The sequence below is a fragment of the Phyllosticta capitalensis genome (assembly GCF_038381095.1).
Source record: "Phyllosticta capitalensis strain CBS 128856 chromosome Unknown BKA78scaffold_13, whole genome shotgun sequence".
In the NCBI taxonomy this organism is placed as follows: Eukaryota; Fungi; Ascomycota; class Dothideomycetes; order Botryosphaeriales; family Phyllostictaceae; genus Phyllosticta; species Phyllosticta capitalensis.
In genome coordinates, this window is record NW_027117451.1 from 579596 (window position 1) to 602610 (window position 23015).

At 54.3% G+C, this 23015-nt stretch overlaps 8 protein-coding genes across 8 annotated transcripts; 3 read left to right on the forward strand and 5 right to left on the reverse strand.

The window, feature by feature from the left end:
• Nucleotides 1–1807: 1807 nt before the first annotated feature.
• On the reverse strand, nucleotides 1808–4223 carry BKA78DRAFT_60431 (uncharacterized protein). Its single transcript, XM_066893447.1, has 2 exons — nucleotides 3007–4223; nucleotides 1808–2950 (listed from the first exon to the last, which is right to left on the reverse strand). The coding sequence occupies exons 1-2, from the start codon at nucleotides 3837–3839 to the stop codon at nucleotides 1963–1965; spliced, it is 1821 nt and encodes a 606-aa protein (XP_066738579.1). The 5' UTR covers nucleotides 3840–4223; the 3' UTR covers nucleotides 1808–1962.
• A 384-nt stretch (nucleotides 4224–4607) lies between these two features.
• Nucleotides 4608–7192, reverse strand: BKA78DRAFT_259252 (kinesin motor domain-containing protein; the record flags this gene model as incomplete). Its single annotated transcript, XM_066885352.1, has 2 exons — nucleotides 4608–6598; nucleotides 6649–7192. 2 exons carry the CDS (start codon nucleotides 7190–7192, stop codon nucleotides 4608–4610), a joined length of 2535 nt encoding a protein of 844 aa, XP_066738580.1.
• Nucleotides 7193–7814: 622 nt separating this feature from the next.
• BKA78DRAFT_327876 (WD40-repeat-containing domain protein) lies at nucleotides 7815–10873 on the reverse strand. The gene is made up of 3 exons (XM_066889562.1): nucleotides 10680–10873; nucleotides 10594–10621; nucleotides 7815–10546 (listed from the first exon to the last, which is right to left on the reverse strand). The coding sequence occupies exons 1-3, from the start codon at nucleotides 10854–10856 to the stop codon at nucleotides 8103–8105; spliced, it is 2649 nt and encodes an 882-aa protein (XP_066738581.1). The 5' UTR covers nucleotides 10857–10873; the 3' UTR covers nucleotides 7815–8102.
• A 149-nt stretch (nucleotides 10874–11022) lies between these two features.
• On the forward strand, nucleotides 11023–13438 carry BKA78DRAFT_290235 (uncharacterized protein). Its single transcript, XM_066885782.1, has 4 exons — nucleotides 11023–11235; nucleotides 11321–11695; nucleotides 11753–11985; nucleotides 12043–13438. The coding sequence occupies exons 1-4, from the start codon at nucleotides 11200–11202 to the stop codon at nucleotides 13199–13201; spliced, it is 1803 nt and encodes a 600-aa protein (XP_066738582.1). The 5' UTR covers nucleotides 11023–11199; the 3' UTR covers nucleotides 13202–13438.
• A 903-nt stretch (nucleotides 13439–14341) lies between these two features.
• Nucleotides 14342–15575, reverse strand: BKA78DRAFT_60456 (nucleophile aminohydrolase). The gene is made up of 4 exons (XM_066893448.1): nucleotides 15382–15575; nucleotides 15172–15329; nucleotides 14862–15111; nucleotides 14342–14782 (listed from the first exon to the last, which is right to left on the reverse strand). Coding segments are annotated over exons 1-4 (612 nt in total). The 5' UTR covers nucleotides 15384–15575; the 3' UTR covers nucleotides 14342–14580.
• Nucleotides 15576–15742: 167 nt separating this feature from the next.
• On the forward strand, nucleotides 15743–17371 carry BKA78DRAFT_334168 (WD domain, G-beta repeat-containing protein; the record flags this gene model as incomplete). Its single annotated transcript, XM_066890173.1, has 1 exon — nucleotides 15743–17371. One exon carries the CDS (start codon nucleotides 15743–15745, stop codon nucleotides 17369–17371), a length of 1629 nt encoding a protein of 542 aa, XP_066738584.1.
• A 61-nt stretch (nucleotides 17372–17432) lies between these two features.
• On the reverse strand, nucleotides 17433–18867 carry BKA78DRAFT_334169 (putative geranylgeranyl transferase beta subunit; the record flags this gene model as incomplete). Its single annotated transcript, XM_066890174.1, has 4 exons — nucleotides 17433–17729; nucleotides 17785–18095; nucleotides 18156–18201; nucleotides 18259–18867. The coding sequence occupies 4 exons, from the start codon at nucleotides 18865–18867 to the stop codon at nucleotides 17433–17435; spliced, it is 1263 nt and encodes a 420-aa protein (XP_066738585.1).
• A 488-nt stretch (nucleotides 18868–19355) lies between these two features.
• On the forward strand, nucleotides 19356–22318 carry BKA78DRAFT_300372 (rho-GTPase-activating protein-like protein; the record flags this gene model as incomplete). The annotated part of the gene is made up of 6 exons (XM_066887185.1): nucleotides 19356–19401; nucleotides 19461–19642; nucleotides 19705–20866; nucleotides 20915–21010; nucleotides 21066–21251; nucleotides 21303–22318. 6 exons carry the CDS (start codon nucleotides 19356–19358, stop codon nucleotides 22316–22318), a joined length of 2688 nt encoding a protein of 895 aa, XP_066738586.1.
• Nucleotides 22319–23015: the final 697 nt, after the last annotated feature.

Sequence of the window (23015 nt, forward strand, 5' to 3'; positions counted from 1 at the left end):
AGCTATAAAATTTATAGGTTATCCTATATACCTTCCTATCTCCTTAACTCTTCTACTAGGTATCTTGTTAGTCGATATACCACTCTACTTATTACTAAATTATAAGGAGTATAAACAAATATTTTAAAGGTAAAAAGAAGATAAATACAGGTTAACCTATAAAAAAGGTTATAAAAATTCTAAAAAATATAGGATATTTTAGCTTATATAAAGAAACTTATATTACTAATAAAAGGTAGCTAATAAAAGCTAGTATATTAGCTAGGAGTCCCTAGGAGAAAAGAACTTTAGTAAAATCTATCCTAAATTTTCTACCACTTATATTACCTTTATTAGTGCCTTTTAGTTCTTAATTTTATACTTATTCATACTTTATACTATAATGGTTTAGCCTAAATTATCTTACTTTATAATAATTTAAAATACATCTATATTAGAGAACCTATATTTTTATAGGCTAACCTATAAAAGTTAGTAGCTCTATAAAAGCTATAGGTAATAACCTATAAATTTCTTAGTATAATATATATAGAGGAAAACCTTACCTCTAATAGTCTTAGACTAAGAAAAGGGTGTTAAACTAAAGAAATAGGCCGCTGAATTACTAACACCCATTTTTGAATTTCTGACACCTCTGCAAATATCGCCCACCTGCGCCCGCATCCTGCTGGCTTGCGACACACCTGATTAGTCCTGTTACATCACCAAATGAAGTTTTCTGATTGTTTAAAGCCATGAAGCTGTTGAAACTACCCAATTAAGTAATCAATATGTCGCCCTTGGTGTTGGCTCAATTCTTGCCTCTGTCTTTAGAGCAGACACAGCCACGGCCACAGCTGCTGCTGCTGCTGCTGCCAGCGTTGCCACTACCAACTCCACCTCTTCCAGCTGGAGCCTTGCCCTTGGGCACAGGAGCCGTGATTGAAAGGTCGCCGACAAGGTTACCGGGCCGGAGTTGTGGGCGCGGACGCGCTGGGCCGGCTTCAGTGTCGCTGGCAGAGTCACTGGCAGGGCCGTCGCTGGTAGGGCCGTTGCTGGGGTCGGCTCGTGAGGCCATCATGGGCGCGACGTCTGGTAGTAAGAAAGGTGGTGGTGAGTAAGAAGCAAGTAAGCAAATAGTGACGATATTTACCCGATTGGGAAGGCAACAATGGAAGGTCGGAAGCCACTTCAGCGCGCGCAGTCGCGTGCCACTAGGTCTAGTCAGGCAGAGGTGTCAGAAATTCAAAAATGGGTGTCAGTAATTCAAAAATGGGTGTCAGAAATTCAATCGCCAAGAAATAATTGATTAAATAAATAAATATGCAGACAACTTCTCCTACAGTCTTAAACTGGAAAAAACAATTTAAATTAAATAAATAAATACAATCCTGATTCAACCTCCCTACTAACAGCGCTACCACCCATCGAGTGACTATTTACGCGACCGACCGACTCACTAACTGTGCAACTCAATATAAGAATGGATATACAACTGACCGTCTGAACTATTGGCTGCGTGACTGATTGATCACGCAACTGATGAGAGTTGACTAGAGGACGCACCAGATGATGCACTGGATGACATGCTGGACGATGCCGCGCTGGAAAACACTGCGCCGGATAGATTACACTGTGAAGGCGCTCTAGGATTTGGTAAAGGGGCAGTCTAGAAATCTAGGAAGTAGGGTTTAGAAATGTATTCTCTACTACAGGAGGGAAGAAAGTACGCCGCGACGATACCGCGACAGTACTAAATAATTGATAGTATTCGGGAAGCACCTCGTACGCTAGATATCCGGACGCTAGCTCGACAGCGTAGCTTTAAGAGAAAAGAAGTTGATAAAAAATTATCCTAGAGAAAAATGCTTCATGTGCTCGCTATATACAATCAGGATATCTACCGATAAATCATCTACAAAAAAATGCGCCGCCTGCCATCCGCCCGCTCTAAACAGAACTCCACTCCACCCATGTAGATTATTAGTCGAGCGGTCTCCAGCCCAAACCCGCATCCAGATTTACCCAAGAGCCCTGCGCCATGGCCTTCTCCCATCCCATCATGACAGCCAGCAGGCGGCATGCCGTGGAGCTGAGGGTGCAGAGCAAGGCGTCGGAGTGGGCAAGGACGGCAATGTCGAGGAGATAGGCTCGCCCGACGAGCTCGCGCATACGCATGCCCTGCTGAGCGGCTTGCGAATCCGACTTGCCCTTTTCGGCCGTTCCGGGTTTGGATGGTAGGCCTAGGCTCCAGAAGACGTCGCGGTAGAAGCCGCCCTCCCAGCCCGAGATCTCATCGATGTATTTGTTGGTCTTCTTGGCGCCAGATGCTTCGAGCGTCTTTTTACTCGCCAGCACGATGCGGTCTTGAGCGCGCACAGTCGCGCTCATCTCGGGGGAGCTGTAGATGTTGGGGTCATCTGAAGCTAAGACTGCTTGCGATGATGCAGCAGCAAAGAAGTCAGCATCGGACGGAGTTCGCGGCGAATTGACGTTTCCGTCGGTCTCGTTCGCGGGAAGCGGATGCCCTGTACGTTCAGCAAGCAACTCTCTTGCCGCCAGTACGAAGCGGTCCAAGGGAATGTAATCCTTGGAGTATTGGAATTCGAAAGGATGACGATCACCGCGACGAATATGCATTCCGACCGTGAGCCCGCCATTTTGGTGCACTGATTCCTGCAGAAAGCGCGTTCTCTCCGTGACGTAATTTGCGTCGTCAGAACGCAGACGGAACAGAGCCTCATAACCTTGGCTAGCCAGGGCGAAAATACGAAACTGGCGCATGACTCCCGTCTTTTTAAGGTCGCCATATTCCTCGCCGAAGGCGTCGCCAAAAGTCCAGGGTATCGTTGCCGCAGAGACGGCAAGGTGGTTCGCGCTGTGAGGACAGGGTAGGACCTGGCTCGTCATCGGCGGCAGGCAGTCTGGGGCTGGAGGTGGCGCAAAGTAGTCCGTGTAGTTTCCATAAGGCCTTGAGAAGTCAATTGCACGAGCGTACCAAAAGTCCACACAGACTCGCTCACTTACCACCGGGTGTCGTCGACGAAGAAGGCCCTTCCTTCCTTCTTCGCCAGCCCATATGCCATCCACAGAGCCATCAGCGAATTCCCCATTCCGGCGTCCGATGTCTCCATGATAAACGTCAGGCTGCGTTCGCACACGGACATCTTCTGGCCCTTGTAAACATTGTTTGATTGCATCGCGGAATCGTCGAATCCAACCGGCGAAACCATGCTGACCTTGGCGTTGGCAGCGGGTAGCAGTCCATCCTCCAACGCGTGGCTTACGTCGACAAAGTGCGGATCCGCGTAATAGTACGCTCTCGAGCGGCGCTTGCCAAGCACGCGACCGTTTTCGCCAATGTTTTGGGAAATCTCAGAGGCCTGTTCACATAGCTCCTGGTACTGCGCGGGCGCCAAGGGGAAACCATGGTCAGGTGGAATCGAAATGGTCCATTTGGCTCTACCCTTGTGGTCCAACACGGCGACGACCGAAGGCTCATCCGGCAACGAGACACCACCCACCAGTTCGTATTGGTCCTTGTTGTCCTGAGCGTACGGAGCAGGCAGCCTATGGAAAGTGGTGTACCAATGGCGAACGGCTAGCCAGCCCAGGACGGTGACGCCGCAGAAGATGACCAGGATTTTCTTGAGCAGTCGAGGGTAGGGAGTCGCCGAGCGCCTCTCATGGCGCAATATTGAAGGAGGAAGTCCAGGCGACGAGGGTAGCGAGCGGTCGGAGAGGAGGTAGTCCTTGGCGGCGGCGGAGCGTGGTGTTCGTGGGGTGAGTAGAGTCGGCGGAGGAAGCGCAGATGTCGAGGGCGAGCTTATGGAAAGATGGTTGTTGCGTCTGGCGTGCATATTGGAGGACAGCGAGTCGGCATGACTCCAGCGCAGAGAGAGATGTAACCAAGGTGGACTGGAAGGTAGGTAGGTTGATATGGATGTAGTAGATGACGAGCGGCAGGCGGAGAGGAGGATAGAGTGGCGCTAGAGGCGCATTGGGAAAGTGAGGACGGGCTGGCGGTCAGCGGGAGGAGAAGTCGGGACGAGGGATGTCGTTAGAAGCGAAGTACAGGTAGTATGAAAGGCATGATGCGAGGTTGCGCAGTGTCTGAGAGAGGAACGCAATGCAACGCGGCGGAGGAGGACAAGAGGCAAGGCAGGTGGTAGGCACACGCCAACACAACAGCCAAGCGAGAGAGCACACGCAGCGGAGGGGACGGACAGGCGCACAGCACAGCAAACACACCTCACAGGATTGATGTCGACTGGAGAGACCAAGTGATGACTTGCTTCAGCCAGATGCGGCAAGACGCTCGGGCCACTTCCAATCGCTTCCGCGCAATGTGAAACACGTCCGACTAGTCTCTGACGCTGCCGCCGCGAAGCCCCTGCAAGACTTCCTTTGGACCAACAGAAAAAAATATTACTGAGTGAAGACTCCTCTGCCTCGTCCACCTTGGCCGCGTCTTTGCAAGGCTGTTGGTTTGAGAACCGGGTATCACGCAAGACTCCAGCCCATCCATCCATCCCTCATTCAATCCATCAATACATGTAATCCCGACCATTTCGCTCCTTCAACACCCAACATTATACCCAGAAGACGAAATCAAACAAAAACCATCTCTACTTGGCGTCAACCGGCGACACCTTCTTCCCCACCCGCTCGGTTATCATGCCGTTCAGCGTCCGAGTCGCGTCTTCAACATTTCGCATCCGCTTTTCCGACCCCGGCGACAACGTGTAAACCGGGCTCATTGCTGCCGACGGTCGAGTGTAGACCGAACTGCTCGTGCTTCCTGCGCTGCGCCGTGCCTGTGCTCGAGTCCGGTCGACAGACGTGTCCACCTTAAGGTCCGCAATGTCTCGTTTTCTCGCCGCCGACCGCAGTGCGTTAAGCATTCGATCCTTGTCGTCTAGTCGTGCCCGCAGCTCGGCGATTTCGTCGTCCTTTTCCTTGAGCACAGCCTCGATCCCGCCCTCTTCGTCTTCTTGGCCGCCGTTTGACATCAATATTGATGCTCGCGGCTGACTTGACCTCCGCGCCTGCAAAAGTCGTTTCTCCAGCGTGATGATGTATCGATTCTTGTCTGCCATGTCTGCCTGCAATGCTCGGACTTGAGCCGACGCGCTGGCTGTACCATCGCCATTCTCCCCCAGTGAATCGTTGTCCTCGGACCCGTGCTCCCCAACAAAGCCATTGCTCTGATGCGACAACGAAAGCGAGAGTGCCGAGCCCCCGGATGATGTGCGGTTCAGATGAGGGACCTCAATCGTCAATTCACTAGCCCGCGATGTCCGCACCGAGACCGGCCAACCTTCATTGGTGCTGATGGTCGAATTGCGGTATTGGGAACCCATGGCTGAGAAAGACCTGCTGGGATTGTTCACGCCAAACGACTTGGAGCTCAGGATCAGCCTGTTGAGGTGCTCGATTCGCTCCTTGAGTGCGGTTCGTGCTAGTTGGAGCTCCAGCATTTGCTCTCCGTGGCGTGCCTTCTCTTCTGCTTCCCGCGCTCTCTCTTCTTCGACATCCTTGGCAGAGGCCTCTTCCTTGGTTTTGGCCTCCAATTGCTTCCGCAGTTCCTGGATTTCGTGCCGATACCGGTCCAACAAAGCACGGCTGCCAGCATCACCGCCAGAGTGCGCCTCTTCGGCCTTCTTGGCATGACTGACGATGCTATTCTTTGCTCTGGAGGCAAACTTGAGCGTGTTGAGCGTCTCATTGATGTGCGTGGCAACATTTGCGGCGCTTCCGGTGGATCCTATGGAAATGGTACAAAGAATGCTAACAAGAGAGTTTCCGGAAAGGGCCGGTTGCAACAGTCGAGTCAGTTTGCTATCACGATACGGCAGATGTTTGTCTCTTTCGGCGCCTTCTTTGCCCTTGCTCTCAGACAGTCGGGCAATGACGGTACCTAGCGTCAGCAAACTTTTGTTAATGTGAGCGCCCTCGGTTCTTCTCTCCTTGCTGTCCGCGGCTCTCTCCGAGCCTGCCAAATCAATCAAGCTCAAGGTCGACACTCGGACGCCTCCTGGAACTATCGTGGCGGCGCGCTTATTTTCCGAAAGCGAGCCACCTCCGGGAACACGTTCTCGACTCTCGACTACAATCTGGACGACGGCGTGACTGCGAGAACTGCGGGCGTTGAACTGGGTTCCGGCAACTCTCCTACAGTTGTCGCCTCTGGCAATGACCCTCAACAGCTGGTTGGGGCTTTGGACGATTTCCTCCTTCAAGGGCGTGGCATAGACTCCGCGTTTACTGTCCTCCCTGAGTTTGATCTCCTCTTGCGGCACGGCTTGCATGCCTGGACCGGTCGGAGGTGGAGGCGACAACAAGTCGTTGATCTTTTCATTGTAGATTTCCAGGTAGCTCACGCGAAGCAGGAACTCGCGCTGGGGGGTCTCTCGGATGAAGGAAAAGATATCGGTGATGGCCAAGGGAATCACACCGGGCGAGGAAGCTGTGCCCTGCATCGAAAAGGTCTTTCCAGTACCAGTCATACCGTAGGCAAATACGGTACCGTGATAACCCTCCATAACTCTGCGGACCAAGCGCTTGGCCGCTGCGTCGTACACCTTGGCGTTGTTATCATTTGCTGTGAAAACATTGTCTGGACCCTCGTTAGCATGTTTGCCTCGACGATCCAAAGACTATTCATACCAGAGGTGAATTGTCCCCCTTCTTTGCCGCTGTAAGTTATGGAGCCTCGCCGGCCGTCCAAGTCCCAGTCTCCGTGGTTGACGTCGTCGGCCGTGCCCGCTTGCGGTCGCACTCTGACACTGACGACAACATTTCCCTTGGACTCGTTCGAAGTCTTGTCGGCCGTGTCTTTTCCTGCGTCGTGCGCGTCATTTCCCTCGCTGCCGGGGGTGTCGACAGTCTGCAAGTTGGAGCCGGCAGAGGGCGTCCTGGTCTGGGGACTGGGCATGGCGTGAGGCGACCTGAGCAGCGACTGACGCGACTTCGCGCTCGCAGAACGGGTCCGCATGGTGGAGTCGCCGCTGGGAACGGTTAAGGAGGAGGAGGAGCTGCGCCTGTCGGTTGGCAGGCCATCGGGGTGTGAGGCGACCGAGGCGGCGGCCGACAAGGGACTGGGGCCGCTGGCGTTGGTGCGACTGCTGATACCCTTGGGCGGCTGGGGAAAAGAACCCACGCTGATTGTCTTGCGCAGCGTCTTGGCGGGTTGCGGCGGGGCGGCTGGCATGTGGTGCTTCTTGAGCGGTCCCTGACCTGCAGCTCCTGGACGAGCGCAGGTGGTGGACGACTGCTTGAGGGAGGGTTTGGTGTGATGAAAGATGGGTCTGCCGGTCGATGGCAGCGCCGACGAGTCCGGTCGTGCGGTCTGTGGGGTCGCTGGTAGCGAAGGAAGCGGCCCCGGCGGAGGTGGATTCAGGTTGTGATTGAGGGAACGCTGCGAAAAGGTCGTTGCGGCCATGACGAAGAGAAGCCAGCCAAATCACCGTCGCCCAGCGAGGCAATGGATTTTTCAAGTCAACATGAATGAAATGGGCCAAAGGTGGAGAGCACGGCAACGACTGAGGTGGAAAAGACAGTTATCAGAGCGCACGCACGGGTCCGAGTCAAAAGGAGAAGCAAAATGCAAAGTACAAGTAGTCAATGTGCCTATAGTTTACCTCCTCGGCGTCTGGGCCCATTTTGATTGCACTGACAGCCTGTCACCCCGTATGGTCATGGTTGGTCCACGGTACCCTCCGGCCGCACCAGTCGACAACAAGCTAACGGTGCAGGAATGCTCTGCACCATCTTGGACCCTTTATCTTCTGCCTTGTTGCTCGACATCAGGCCTCAGGATCCTTTGACACCTGCGCTGCGGGTGGCTGCAGCACATGCAAGGAACACCTCTCGTCCATATCCATGCCGGGGAAAAGGATTGCAACCCGCAGACGAATCACCGCCCGTCGAGTCCACTGGCGGCAACCGTAAATGTCCATTTAACCTAGAAGAGTTTGGTCTATTTTTCAACATTCCACCGTTGTCCCGCTCCACGTGCTAATCTTTTATGCGAACCTCCCCCCTTCTTCAACATCCACGTCTCGCAACCGTCTCTACCAATTCAATCGCCTTTGCCCGTCCCTCATTTCCCAGTTTCGCCCTCAAACGCTCACTACCTCGTCCATCTCCCTCAGAGTGTAGTCCAGCAGGTAACTCTCGTCCAACAGCTCGTCCACCCGTTTGAAATGCCTCTCCGTATACGCACGCAGCGCCTCCATGACCCCCTTGACGCTACCCTTTGCCTGAGTGCCATTGGCCATCTGAAGTCCCGACAGTCTTGACGCGGGATACAGCCGCATCAGAGCCCACAGCAGCCTTTGAGCCACTTGCGCAGTCTTCGCGTTCGTGTTCCAGTCGCGGATTCTCAGTAGCAGGGTGAAGATTTGCTCATCCGCAAGGCTTCCGAGCACCTCATCCACCGCTCGGAGCCCCGTCAGACTCTCCTCTTCTTGCTCCTCGGCTTCCACGACCTTCTTGAAGAGCTTGAACAATCTCGCTGGCTGGTTCAGTTGCAGGGCCAGCCCAATGGCCTCGCGGTAGTTGCCGACATGCTCGAGGTTCAGCAGCTTTTGCTCCTGTTCCACCCGCTCGGATTCCTGATGCGCTGCCGCTTCCATCGTAGCGCTCGTCGTATCCTCCCAGAAAGTGACGACGCCGTCACCTCCTCCCGAAACGAGACTCTTCGTGCTAGCGTTGACCGTCAATGCCCACACGCGATCGGTATGGTTGTCGAGCGTTGTTGCCAATTCTCCACTGCTTATGTCCCAGACCTTGACAAGACCGTCTCCACCGGCGGATGCAACCTCTGGGCCGCGCTTGTCCCGCGCGTCGTCGTCTGTCGAGTATGGCAGCCAGGCCAGCTTCAGCACGCTGTTAGTGTGGCCCTCCAGCGTCACCAAGCAGCTGTAATCTGCCAAGTTCCATATTTTGACCGTCTTGTCTCCCGAACCCGTCGCGATTAGCCCACGGCTACCGCTCCCGTTTATCGATGGCGTCTCTTTCGGTGCAAACTTGACCGTCCAAACACCTCGGCGATGGCCTCGCAGAACGCCGACGGTCTCGCCTTCTTCTGCCGCCCATATTTTGACAGTCTTGTCCTGCGAAGCCGACGCAAAGAGGGTTGCGTTATGATTGATGTCGATGGCATTGATGTCCTTGTCGTGCGCCTTGCGGGTCCATGCAGCCCTTGATGCCTTGTGCGTGTCTTGCTTGACGTTGGAGTTGTTCCATCGCTTCACCGTCTTGTCCTGCGAGCCGGTGATCACAAAAGCAGGAGGATGGGCCAGAGGATCCGAGTGCGCCGCGGAACCGACTTGAGGCTTGTTCTTGGGCAGGCTGATCGCTCCCAAGGATTCGGCATGACCTGTGTAAGTTGCGAAGCAGGTATAGGAGTCGTTTTCGGGATCCAATCGCCACAATCTGGCAGCATTGTCCTTGGCTCCCGTCGCTAGCCAGTGACCAGACCAGTCCGAGTCCATGCAGATGATGATGTCTTCGTGTCCTTTGAGCAACGCCTTGTCGGCTCCAAAGTAGTTCCCGCCGATTTGCTCATCGATCTCATCATCTTGCTTCGAGGCAATGGAAACTATGCGAACATCTTCCGAGTTCGTCGCGAGCGCCAGGTATGAGTTGTCTGATCCCACATGGGCCAGATCAATCACCTCGTCGTGAGTTCCGGAAATACGGCGCAGAATCGGCAACGGCTCAAGCGTGGCATGCTCTTCGTAATCTTCCAATGGACGTGTTGAGTGCAGGGCCAGAGTTTGATCCGCGTGTATAGTCAGGATGTAGGGTAGGTCCTTGTGGTGGATGATCTGAACAATCGAATCTGTTTCCACGCCAGCGGGTTGATCTTTGGTGATTTCTCTCCCATTTGAAATGGCCCAGAGTCGAAGAGTTCCGTTTTCGCCGCCAGTGTAGATGACGGATCCATTTTCCAGGAATCCAATGTCTTCTACGCCTTCCAGCACTGGGATCGTGCTTCTGATTTTCCAAGTCCGGGCATCCCAGACCATGACAGTTTTGTCTCGGCTCCCGGTTGCAAGTGCATTCTCTTCTTCGGAAAATTCGATGCTTCGCACAACAGAGACATGCGAATGAAGATTCGCCACGCTTTTCCTCTTGTTGAGATCCCACACCCTGACTTTGCCGTCTTCACCACCAGTAGCCAGCCTGAAACTTATGGATAAGTCGTCGTCTTCCTCATTTCTAGACTTCTTGCCCTTTCTCCCGCTCGACTTCTCGTTGGAGACGTGAGCCTCGAAAAAATGCAGGGCAGTGATGAGTCCGCTATGTCCATGGAAGCTGTGCGTCGTGTAGCCACCCTGAATGTCCCAGACCTTGACGATACCATCTGCACCACCAGTAGCGAGCAGAGAGCCTGTGCGGTCGGTTGCGCACACTACGACTGGCGACGAGTGGGGTTTCAAAGATCTTGTGAGCCCGGCGTCCATGATCGCATCCTCGGAAGTCGACGGTTTTAACGCGTATATGCGCATCGAAAGCGAACGGGAACATATTGCGAGGTGAGAGCCCGAGGGCGTCACTGCACTGGGTCAGCGAGAGCCGTCTCAAGAGCCGTTGGATTCTTACGGGTCATTGCTGTGATTACGTCTCCATCCTGTTCTACGTGTCAATGTCAGATAAAAGCGAAGTCTTCCTAAGGGCCGCAAACGTACTCCTTCAATGCGCCCCAGTTCGGTGCCTGTGGCTAGGTCGGTCAAAAGGGCGTCTTCGCCCAGACATGTTGCAAGAATGCGCCCGTTTCTGCTCAGAGCAACTGCGCCGCCGACGTGGATGGGCGCAATGGTCTTGCTGACCTCAAAAGTTGTCTTGGAGCCGACCTTTTGCGCCATGGTCGAGGAAGTGGTTGTGGTGGGAGAGAAGTACTATGTTTGAATTCAAATCAATCATTCAATTTTCCGTATCGATAGCGGTGATCGGCACAGGGATTCACGACTAGCGCGGCTGTAGGCGGACCTCCACGCGCGCATCATCGACGGCTGTCTCGCTGTGTCCTCTGTGCCTCTGGACAACTAATTCCAAGGAATCATCAGAGATCCGCCATATTCAACCGAAACCTCATACATTCGATATCGCCATCTGAAATCCACGTCATGGTATAGGAGCATTCGTTGAGGACTTGACAAACAGCAAACGAGCATACGCAGCACCCGTTTGTTGCTTTGACGCGACATTATGGGGCGAGATGCATTCTTGACTAGACTAGTCCTGGTAAGTATCCAAAGTCTTGTCTTCCTAATTTAGCTTCTCAAAAGTTTTGTGAAGCTGTCGTCAACTTGCGCTGAAAGTTGTCCAGGGCCGTTCCGCGTATGGACCCCCGGAGCGTTTTCCTGAAGGAAGCGTTGTCGTTGGGCAAGAAAGCAGAGGACCCCAAATGTCAAATGAAAGAGTCCAGATGTATGATGAACATGGCCATCCAGTAAACCCAGAAGCACGTGCCCTTGGTCGCGCCCTCCGGGATGCCCAAAATGATGTTCTCGCTGCTATTGGAGTTGTCGAGCGGAAACGAGTCCACATCTCCTCTGGTGCTGCTTTGCCTGCTCAAAAAGACCCCAGAATCGCCAGAAAAGTCGAGGCTGAGAACCTGAGCGGCACAATCATTGCAATAGTAGGGACACTCTCTCGTTACACTTGCATGTGGTGGGCAAGTGCACTTCAAGACCGCATAATGGTGAGTGCTTCACTGGTAGATATCTGTCGCTTCTTGTATTGACTAAGTTCTTGCCAGACGTTTGACTATGACCCTGAGCTCTCGTTCGTCCAGCTCGTCAGGGATCAGTACCACATTCCTGGATTTTTCACTGCCGGACTACCTGCTCAACTCTTGTCTATGATCACCAATGATGGTGATTTATGGGCTTCAGTCGCCATCTCGGCCCTCGATGAATCGATCCTGCGCTCGAACTTGTCTAGGAGACAGCGACTGCGAATCCAAAGATGGAGACCTTGGGTTCAGGGAATGTGAGTTATCCTCCCCCCAAAGACGCTCCTTATGGGGGCTAATCCAATCCACTACAGATTCTCAATTGCAGTCGAACTGGTGTTTGCGCCCATCATTCTCCACGCTGCCTATCAAAGGCTCCTCCTAGTTCCCGCATCTCAATTCCTGCCGTCCCGTCAAGCCTTCAACCCTTGGACGCCAATGTTGCAACAGCGCCTGTCTTCCCTGATTACAGAAGCTTCCATTGAAAAATTTGTTGGCTTTGCCAAGGAACTGGCAACAGCACCAGCCGTGCTGATTGTTGCTTGGCGCCATTCCGTCATGCACATGCAGCGTCTGATGTACGAGTCGGTGGAGAAGGGAGTGTTGATACCCGATAATCCGGACATCTACACAGTAGGCGAAGCTCCTGAGCGAAGGGGAAATCACGACGCGGAGTTCAAGCACTGGGCGCGGACGCAGGACCGCGGCTGGGCCAATTGGCTTTTTTCCCACCTCAACTGGACATGGACTGGGGATTCACACCAGGATGTACCGAGCGGTGAACCGACAAGTGACAGCATCACCACGTCTGGCGCTGAACGACCAGAGACAGACATGGCTCTCGTTGAGAGCGTCCCACGAAGAGATGAGATCAACGCAGGTCTTTCACGGGCCGGATCTCCGACGGAAACGGCTGGACCACATCAAGGAAACGCAACCGTAAGGATAGCCTCGAGGGATGAAAATACTGGGGTTGTGAGTGTTGAAATCGTGCTCCCTGAAGTCGTTGAGGAAACTCAACACCAAGCGCTCGACCCGGCAAATCAGACAGGCAACGATCACGAGCAAGATTCAAGTCGGCAGTCAGGCGAAGTGAGCAGAGGCAATCGGCGGCGAAGGCATCGGGTCACACAGCTCGCGGAGGAGCCGGCGGAGATGTTGGGATCGTGGATCAACTTCACTCTCTCGGACTGGGTGCTCCTCCCCGCCAAAGCCGTTGGTTTAAGAATCATGGCACGCGGGCTTCTGCAGGCTCTGATGCCAGGAACTCGCGCTACTGCCCGTCCGTTTCCATGCTGGCCGTCGAGGTCTGACTTTACAGGCGACGGGCTACAGAAGTTGGGCATTTACGTCGGGAGGATTGGCCTATGCTGCGCCATTGAAGTTGTCCTCGGCTTGGGCTTATGGGGATGCGAATGTCTCGCAGTGACAACAATCGGGCGGAGGTACTTCCAATGGGGGCGATCACGCTAGATAGCATTAACAGTAAGGTATTTTACAAATCACGGAATGTGTCCCATCTATCGACACTCTCAACCCATCGCCATCAATTAAGACGACACAACGGGGAGCGAGCTTCCTATCCAGGAGTCATTCATCTCCAGAGCCACGTCACGCGAAGTGACTGGCAACGCACCGCCGTGGAGCGTGAAGGGCGGTGGTCGTGGCTGGCTCTGTTGGTTTTTGATCAAAGAGAGAAAAAGAGGATTCGGCCAAAGGACCCGTGAGGTTTTTAAACTGCCCTGCGCGGGCCGTGCCTGTCGGGAAGAAAGATGTTCCGCCGCTATGCCGCTTTGGGCAGCCGGACTTGCTCTTGGGTGCATTGCGACTTCCTGCCATCCTCGAGCAAACTTCATCGAGTCTGTTGATTTTGCTGATTTTGAAACTCACTGGATTCCTACGTCGCTACCAGATGAACTCTCGAAACTGCATTCAATGTATTGTACCAAATTTTAATAAGACGGCTTTTCGACAACTGTCTGTCAACGCTGACAGACATGTGCTGCATATCCTAAATCCGAGAGTTATGCAAACCAGCGGCATCAAGAGTTATGGAGAAGCTATGCACAGTGTCCAGTTCCTTGGGTGTCACAGTATTTCTTACAGCCTTGTGTCACTCGACCATTTCTTGTGTTACCAGCCATCCATGTCAGTCTACATTTACTCTGTCAAGTTAATGCACTGAGCCTCTTAGGCTGTGATGGCAGAGTGGAACAAGCAGATCAGGCACTGCACGGGTTTCCTGCCGAAATCTAGCTACGACTTGTTCCATTCGAACGAGCCCAAAGTAAACAGTCTTATGTCATTGACGGCAGTCAACTCGACAACACTGACTTGGTGGTGTACTGCACCAGGCTCGTCCAATCCCTCGTAGAATCCTGTTTGATCTTTCACTACTACTTTGTTGCCGTTTCGATATGATTTCGCTCGCACTCATCAATCAGGGAGATCAGGGCTGTTATGGTATCTTGAGCGGAAGTGGCCTTGAATTACGGAGCATCAGGCTTCATGGGTACAGATTCCAAGCTTGAACACTAAGTTCTGAAAAGGGGCAGTTTGATCCGCAAACCGAGGTGTATACTTCCAGCGTGGAACTTCTAATGAAACAGGCAAACCATTATTGAAGAGCAAAAACGAAGTCGAATTCAGACCTCAAAGCAACATTGGAGTTAGCCAGGATCATTGCAGTGCCAACGCTGGCACCATACATGCAGCATCCTACTCTGGATCATTCTCCAATTTGACCGGCCGATTTTCCTGATTGGCTTGCATTTCTAGGCACTTTGAACGCCGTTGATGCCCATCATCTTCATTATCATACTTTATCCGCTGTGACTCGTCCCCCAAGCCATCTACGCAGGCTTGACAATCGTCTCGTTGTTGAAATCCACCTCCTGTATTCCCCCTTTCGAAATGACCTTCACCGAGAGACCCTTGAAGTCGATGGGCAACCTCCTCTTGAGTTCGTCGGAGCACATGTTCAGGATCTTCATGCCTTGGTCCAGGGAGATGTCGGGGTGGTGGTGCTTGTCGAGGATGGAGAGACAGTAGTACCTATTGTATTCTGTGTCAGCCACTTTCTTCGATATCAAAGAGGCAACAAATGGTTGCTTAGAACGATGGGATTGCATACTGTGCATAGCCGTGTGCCGCATACGGGAGCGGAGCTAGCGAGGCAAGGTAGTCACACCAGTAGAGCGTGGGCTTGTCTGTGATGGGATCCATGCCTCCAAGAAGCAAGTTGACGGTGTACGGCCTCCGCGACCTCAGGGCACTCGCGAGTTCAGTTCGCACGAAGCTGGCCACGGCCGACGGGCTGAGGTCACTCTCGTTGCGCATGGTGTAGAGCTGGATGTTGGCTTGGACGTATTCGGCGAATTGGACTAAAGCGCAGATCGTTGTCAGCGACTCAAAGCTACAGAGATGGACATAACGTTACGTACCAGTATCTCCTGCCTCGCCGGAGAACGCCATCAGGGTGTGCTTGTTCAGGATTCTGGTCTTGTCGTCGTTGGCCTTGAGGATGCTCGCGCCGCGCATGGCAGCCTTCGACGAGGCGATGATGGTGAAGTCCTTGCCCGTGATTCCCAGTAAGACCTCCCTGACCTCAAGTCAGCGACGCGCCAGTGCAAGGTGAACCAGGGAACTCTTACATGATTGCTGGATGGTTGGTCTAATGTGTCGACGGAGAGTGATGGAGGGATGAGCGTTGTGTGGAACGAGGTAGCGGAAGGAGGAGGTCAGGCGAGGATGACGCGTGGAAGAAACAAAACAGAGGAGATGTGGACGGCGGATCGATGGCGGGCAGCTGTGGTGGTGTTGACGGAAGCTGGAGCTGCCTGCCGCTCGCTGGGTCGTGGAGCTTGCGTCGGCGAAACGGAGCTTTGACTCGCCGACAGAGGGAGTTCTTGGCGCGAATTCTCGAAATTATTTCGCAACCATCCATCTGCGATCATCGCTCGAGGCACTAAGTCACGCCAGCCCTCCTAGAGCTGAGCCCGATACTACAACATCATGTCCTCTTTCTTCACAGCTCCAGCGTCCCAAAAGAAGAGAAAGAGGGCTGGCAACGCCGCTACAGCACCCGAAAAACGAAGCAGGAAGCGCAGAGAAGATTCAATCTCTAGCGGTGACTCCGACGACGAAGACAACCGCGCACAAGTCGAAGAATACGAGAGCGATGCGTCTTCGGACGGAGAAAATGAGACAGCGGCTGAGCGCCGCCTGCGTCTAGCGGAACGGTATCTTGAAAACATCAAGGAGGAGGTAGACGAGGCCGGGTTCGATGCTGCCGAGATCGACCGCGATCTCATAGCAGAGAGGCTCAAGGAAGATGTCGCCGAGGGCAAAGGAAAGGTCTATCGCCGCATAGCATCGAGCCTCGAATTCGATTCCGCGACAAAAAATCTGTTCCGATCCGACAACTTAGCCACAACCGCCGTTGCGACTTGCGCCCCCTACGCCTACACCGTTACCAAGGACATGTGCCTGATCAAGTGGCAATTACAAACACCGCAAGACTCCCAGGCCGATCGACCTTCCAACTTGACGCCCCGTCGTCGTCCCGAGCAGCTCGTCTACACAAGAGGCAACAAAAACTATGGAAACGATCCCAAGTACGAACACCACACCGCGCCAATTCTGTGCGTCGCCGCGTCCGCCGACGGAAAATTCGTTGTCACCGGTGGAGCAGACAGAAGGCTCATAGTCTGGAGCGCCGCGGACCTCAGCCCCTTGAAGGTCTTCACACACCACCGAGATGCTGTCAATGCCGTGGCGTTTCGAAGAAACACGAACCAGCTTTTCAGTGCTAGCAGCGATCGCACGATCAAGGTGTGGAGCCTGGATGAGCTGGCCTACGTCGACACACTGTTTGGGCACCAGGATTCGGTATTGGACATTGGGGCTCTGGCCCAGGAGCGCTGCGTCAGCGTCGGCTCGCGAGACCGCACAGCAAGACTATGGAAAGTGGTTGAAGAAAGTCAGTTGGTTTTCCGTGGCGGCGGTAGCAGCGAAAAACGCATGGCCAAAGGACAAGCGGGAGCGCACGCTGAAGGAAGCATTGACAAGATTGCCATGGTGGATGAGGACACTTTTGTTACGGGCAGTGACAATGGCTCGATATCGCTATGGTCTGTCCACAAGAAGAAGCCCGTCTTCACGTTGCCCATGGCCCATGGCTTGGACCCACCAATGAAGCCAGAAGAGGTACACGCAGATGCAGACGTCAACGACGAGGCATGGGTTCCACCACAGACACCCAGATGGATCACGGCTTTGGCAACAATACCCTACACGGACGTCATTCTGAGCGGAAGCTGGGACGGTTGGGTGAGGGCCTGGAAGGTCAGCGAAGACGGCAAAAGGTTAGAGGCGATCGGCACGGTTGGCGCAACAAACGGCGCCTCAGAAACCACAACGGCTGAAGAAAACGTGCGCGGGGTGATCAACGACCTGTCGATTTTCGAGCGAGGTGACAGGGGCAAAGACGGCGTATGCGTGGTGGCAGCAGTCGGCAAGGAGATGAAGTTTGGCAGGTGGAGAAAATACCCAGGCAAGAACGCCGCTGTTGTTTTCGAAGTGAGCAGAAAAGCTGTAGATAAAGTCAATGGCGAGCAGGAGGGCGCAGAGGAGGCGGATTAGGGCAATGCAAAGAGGCCCCTTGGGTCACTTTTTCTTCCAATTGGTTTTCCAGCCTTTGCGGCTAGCCGCCACCACTGGATTCTACATTGACTGGGTCGGTCGTGCTCCCCGTGATCTTCTGCCGCCACGGAAGGGATTCGAGGAACTTGCAGGCGTCTTCGCTGATGCATGCCATGGCGTTGATTGGCTTCACATCTGGATCACGAAGCAAGGCTAGAGATGCTAGGCCAAGGTAGGAATGGTAAATATCAGGCGGGTCGCCAGGCAGCTTACCAAAGCCACCAACCACGTGCTGGGTCTTGTCCAGGAGGTAACGGCGCATCGCGCCCTCTGATGTGAGGTGTAGTTTGTCCAACATCTGACAGCCATTAGCGTACCACTCATGGCAATCGACAACGCTGGAGGTGTCCTACCGCTAATGACGCTCCCACCCACCAGGCATAGCAGGTGTCAGCAATTTTGTTACACCTGCCATTGAAGCCGGCCCATGGCAGCTCTGGGTGGGATGAGAGGCCTTCCAGCTCCTCGCTGCTCGGGAGGCTCTGGAGTTTGACCATTGAGGGGGCAATCGGTGCATCCTCAACATCGAACGAGTCATCTACTTCGATCCTGGCTGTCTGCCGTGCCACAAGCCAACGGACAGTCAACTCAGGATCGGCAAGAGTCTGAGTCGGGAGGTGACCAAGAAAAGCTAGTGCGCCGATTGCACAGTATGTGAAGCCGGCTGAGACATGCGTCAGCCCAGGCAATCAAAGGTAGAGAAGAAAAATTAAACTGAACGTACCGTGAGCCTCGTGGAAAGGTGCTTCTGATATACCTCCATCATACGTCTGCAGGGTCGTGGTGAGCTTTCAGGGAGGCCAACGCTGCAATCGAGCGGTACCTACTTCGGACTGTCGTATGCAGCGCACAAGCCCTTGGACATCGATGTCGCGCACGCCCTCAACTGAGCCTTCGGCGTTGCCGCGAAGTATCCACCGCACGCCCGCCGCACAGTAGCCGAATCGCGGGTCTTGACCACCTTCAATGTGCCCACCTTCGCCCATGGTCTCCCCAAAGCTGCCGTCTGCCCTCTGCATCTTGGGAAGCCATTCGAGGCACTGGCGCCGCTTTACGCGCTGCAGATCGTCGCCCAGAATGACGAGGGCCGAGAGAGCAAAAAAGGTTGCGGGCACGTTGGCGGGATCCCAGCACTCGTTGTCTACATTCCTGCCTTGGCCCAAGTCGGTGGCAGGCGAGCCACGGAAGCCGCCATTGGGGTGTTGGTTGTGGTAGAGCCAGTTGATGTAGTCGGCGCGCTCTTCGGGGGTCATGAAGTCGTCCCGGACGCGCAACAGGTCGAGGGCGGAGATGATGAAGAAGGCCAGAGTCAAGCGGTTGCAGTCATTGGAGGTGTAGAAGTGCGGCAGGAAGGTCTTGAGGCAGCGCTTCCAGTAGGTTAGATGCTTGGGGACGTTGAGGCTGGCGTCGGAAGGGGGGTCGGCGTCGAGGGGCATGGCGGCGGCGGAGGAGGAGGAGGCTGGAGAAAGGAGAGGAGAGGAGTTGGTGATGCTGAAGCTGTTGTTCTGATGTCCGGATCCCTAGCAGCGGAGTGGTGGCCGTGGCTGTGGAGAACATGAGCAGCGTTCGTTGTGTATTTATGGAACCGCGTTTGCGTCTGAGCGGAGAACGGACGCCAGGCAGCGCCACAGTCTGTGCCTGACATGGACTCGTAAAGTCCCCGTAGGATAGCGTCGTCCAGTAGCAGAGGGCTCCGGTCCCTTGTTTCTTCTGCCCGCTCGCTGCAGCTTGCAACCCCTAACTTAAACATACCTTGTATGCTTCTCCTCGTCGACTTCCCCGTCGCTCGCCCGTCCTCGTCCACCACCACCCTCCTCCTCCCCTCCTCCGACTCCACGCCTTTCTGATCCCCTCTCCATCAGCCGACCGACCTTCTCCTCCGTCCGCTCCCTGCACCGTTTTCCCAAGCGGACGCCAGCCCTCCATGTCTGGCTTCGCAAGCTGCTTCTGGTCTGGCGACTACGCCGGAGGTGCGTCGCGCTCCTCGTCCGTTTCACCACGCCTCTGCTGACTTGAGCAAAATTTCCAGGTCTGGGCGTCCTCTTCGGCAAGCTCCAACAGGGTGTCCAAGAGAATGAGCAGGTTCTCACGATAGCTCGCATGCGCGCCGAGGCCGAGGAGACGTACGCCGGCAAGCTCGCAGAAATCGGCCCCGTCACCGACCGCTTCCAAGGAGGCTTTTCTCGCGATGACGGTGCCAGTGTGCGCAAGGTCTGAAGCGTCCACTCGGTCCACCTCGAGCCTCGTATTTCTCGGCGCTAACTCCTTTGCAGGCATACGAAGGTGTGCGCAGTGAAATGGACCAGGCTTCACAGAGCCACAGGAAAATCGCATCCAACATTAGAGAGCTCGTCATAAATCCCTTCAGCCGCTGGTGCGAGGCGCATGCCGGACGCGTTCAGAACTCCCAAGATGACCTCCAATCGCGCATCAAGCTCCACGACAAGCAGGCTGAGGCGGTGAGGAAGTTCCGGTCGCAATACTATAACAAGTGCCGCTTGGTGGAAGACTTGGAGGAGGAAGACAAGCTCGCATTTCAGGATCCTCGGAGCGAGACTGTCCAGAGTCCTAAGAAGATTCCCACCCTCAAGCTCTCGGAGCCAGACGACGAGGATGACGAACCGGTCGAGATCGGCGATGAGGTCTACCAGCCCGATCAGGTGAAAAAGATCCTTACCCACATGCTCGAGAACGTCAAGCTTGGCGAGTACAAGCTTCCCATTATTGGGACGTACCAAAATGTCGCTACAGGCGCCGACTTGACCGAGTATATCCAAAAACACATGGGCGCCACGAGTGTGAGCTACGCCGAGAGGATCGGTCAGGATCTGCTCAACAACGGATTCTTGAGGCACATTGGTGCAGTTGGCCAGACCTTTGCCAACAGCTCCAAGATGCAGTACCAGTTCCGCCCCAGAGTGTTCAAGATGACCGGAGTGCCGGAGAAGAAGAAGGATTTGGAAAGGGTCTCATCCGTCATGTCCAATGACAGCGGGAACTTGGCTGCCGACTCTCCCTCCAGTGCGATGGGCGAATACCTTGCTGGATGGAATCCCCTGAACAACCAACGGCCAAACGAGACTCCATCAGAAAAGCTTCGTCGTGAAGCACGCGAGGCTGACGATCGCTACAAGGCTGCGGTCAAGAAGTTGGACTTTTTGCGCTGCAACTTGGAAGAGGCAATTATGGAGCACCTGAAATTCATGGAACGCTGTGAATTGGACCGCCTCAAGGCCATCAAGGCCGTCATTCTGGACCTTTCTGGAGCCATCAGCAACGTGATCCCTGCGCTCCAAAGCACCGTGGACAACATGATGCTGTTCCAGGAAACCATCCAGCCCCTGGGTGACCTGCGCTACCTCTTGGAGAACTACCGTACTGGCCATTTCGTGCCTAGGGTAGTTACTTACGAGAACTACTACAACAACGTGGACGGTAAGGTCGTTGAACGATCGTAATTTCAAGATGCTGACTTGTCAACAGAGCAAACCTTTGGCGTTGATATTGAAGCAAGAGCAAGGTCTGACAGGAAACGGGTACCCATTGTCGTTACCACGATCCTTACTTTCCTTGACAACCGTACGTAGTTCAGAAATGCCACGGGTAGCCAGGCCTGACACTGACCTTCACACAGACTACCCAGATCTCGAGGGAGATGAGGCCCGTCGTGGTATTTGGCTTGTCGACGTCCCTCTTGCGGCTACCCACAAACTCCGTGCCGAAGTCAACACGGGCAAGCCTATCCCTCACGAAGTCCTCGAGCAGTATGAGATACCCATTGTCGCCAGTGTTTTGAAATTGTACCTCCTAGAGCTCCCTGGTAAGCCGATCAGCAGCCCCTGCGAATTGGCATCAAGCTAACCATTTCCAGATTCGCTCGTCTCTTCTCACGTTTACGAGATCGTCAAGACGATTTACAGCACGACTGCGCCCGCAACGAGCGAAAGCGCACGTATTTCCGTCATCCAGTCCACTTTGGGTCAGCTGCGCTTGGCGAACATTGCCACTCTGGATGCCATCGTCACTCACTTTGTTCGTCTCATCGAGCTCACCTCGGCGGACGAGCACTACGTAACCACTCTCGCAAACACGCTGGCTCCGTGCATTTTGCGCCCGCGCCAGGAGAACTCGCTCACCATGAACGAGCGCTACAGCTACCGCCTCATTCGTGACCTCCTCGCGCATAAGGACGCCATTTTCGGAGAATTGAAGCGTGCATCGGCTCTGGCGCACAGCAACTCTGGCGCTCAGCGGCCGCGTGCGATTAGCACGGATGAAAGCAACCGCCGCCTGGCAATGGAGGAAAGGGCCCGTGCTATTGCCAACCGCAGCCGCGCATCCAGCCCGGCTCCAAGTCCGAGAGCACATCGGCGAGATCGGAGTTCAGCAGCGGAGACGCGCTTCCCCATCGCCCCCAGCCAAGCCAGTCCGACTGAGCGCCGCGGTGCCAGAACTCGAGAGTCTCTTGATGTCCCAGGTAGCGCCGAGAGCTCGCCCGTTCTCAATGACGGTGTCGCTCCAAAACCGCAGCCAGCGCCAATCGCAACGACGAACGGTACCCCCACGTCCACTGCCAGTTCCAATTCGAATCGCGACAGCACGTCCACCACAGTCTCCATCCCCAACCACCGCGACTCGATCGCCTCGGATGCTTCCTCCACGCCTACCAGTGCGACTGTCGAGAAGCGAAACTCCCTTGGCCGCGCTTCCATCGCCTCCGCCAGCAGGTTCCCCCGGGGCAAAACCGGCGCATTGGCAAGACAGAGCTTGATCAGCAACAAGCGTGACAGCGTTGGAAGCCTCCGCGGCGATGACGCCGAGGCGCCGACGCCCGTAGACGACAAGCCTAGGGGTGTCGAGCTCGTGGACAAGCCCATGGACGACTGAGGAGATGAATCGGACTTGTTGTGAGCTTATTAGCGTCGTTCGTTGTGCATGAATACCAGATTCGTTGTTTTGTTGGTTAGGTAGGTAAGCAGGTAGGCCGGCAGGCACATGCAGTGATGAGCGGAGAAAAACGATCCACATGAAAGTCTCATGGAACCCAGTGGACACTTTATTTGCAATGCAGCAACGACGGACGCATGGATGGGCGGGATGGATAGGAGGATGGATGGTTGCGCCCATGACAACGATATGACTAGATGACGACTGCTAGCACAGAACAGGTAGACTGCGATTTTGGCTTCTGTTTGTCTGTTGGTTGGTTGGTTGGTCGGTCAGGTCAGGTCACTCACATATCCTGGATGTCTCTAGAGCGCTGCTGGGACATCGCGTCTTTTTTCACCCCTTTTCCCCTTTGACTCCCCTTTTATTTCCTTCTTCCTCTTCTCTTCTCATCATCGAACCACCGCCACATTTATGAGCGGATGGACGGCCTTTTCGTGTACAATTTACTCCTCATATCCATGTCATCATACCTGTACCCAGTGCGCGTACGTCATGAGCTTCAACCGCGGCAATGCCGGGAGCATTTGTGTACATTGCCAGAGCATATGAAGAGAACTCCATCATTCAACCAGGTCAAGGATGAGAAGTGTGGGGACATTTCAAAATTGAGTGCATTGCATGTGGTATGGAGCAT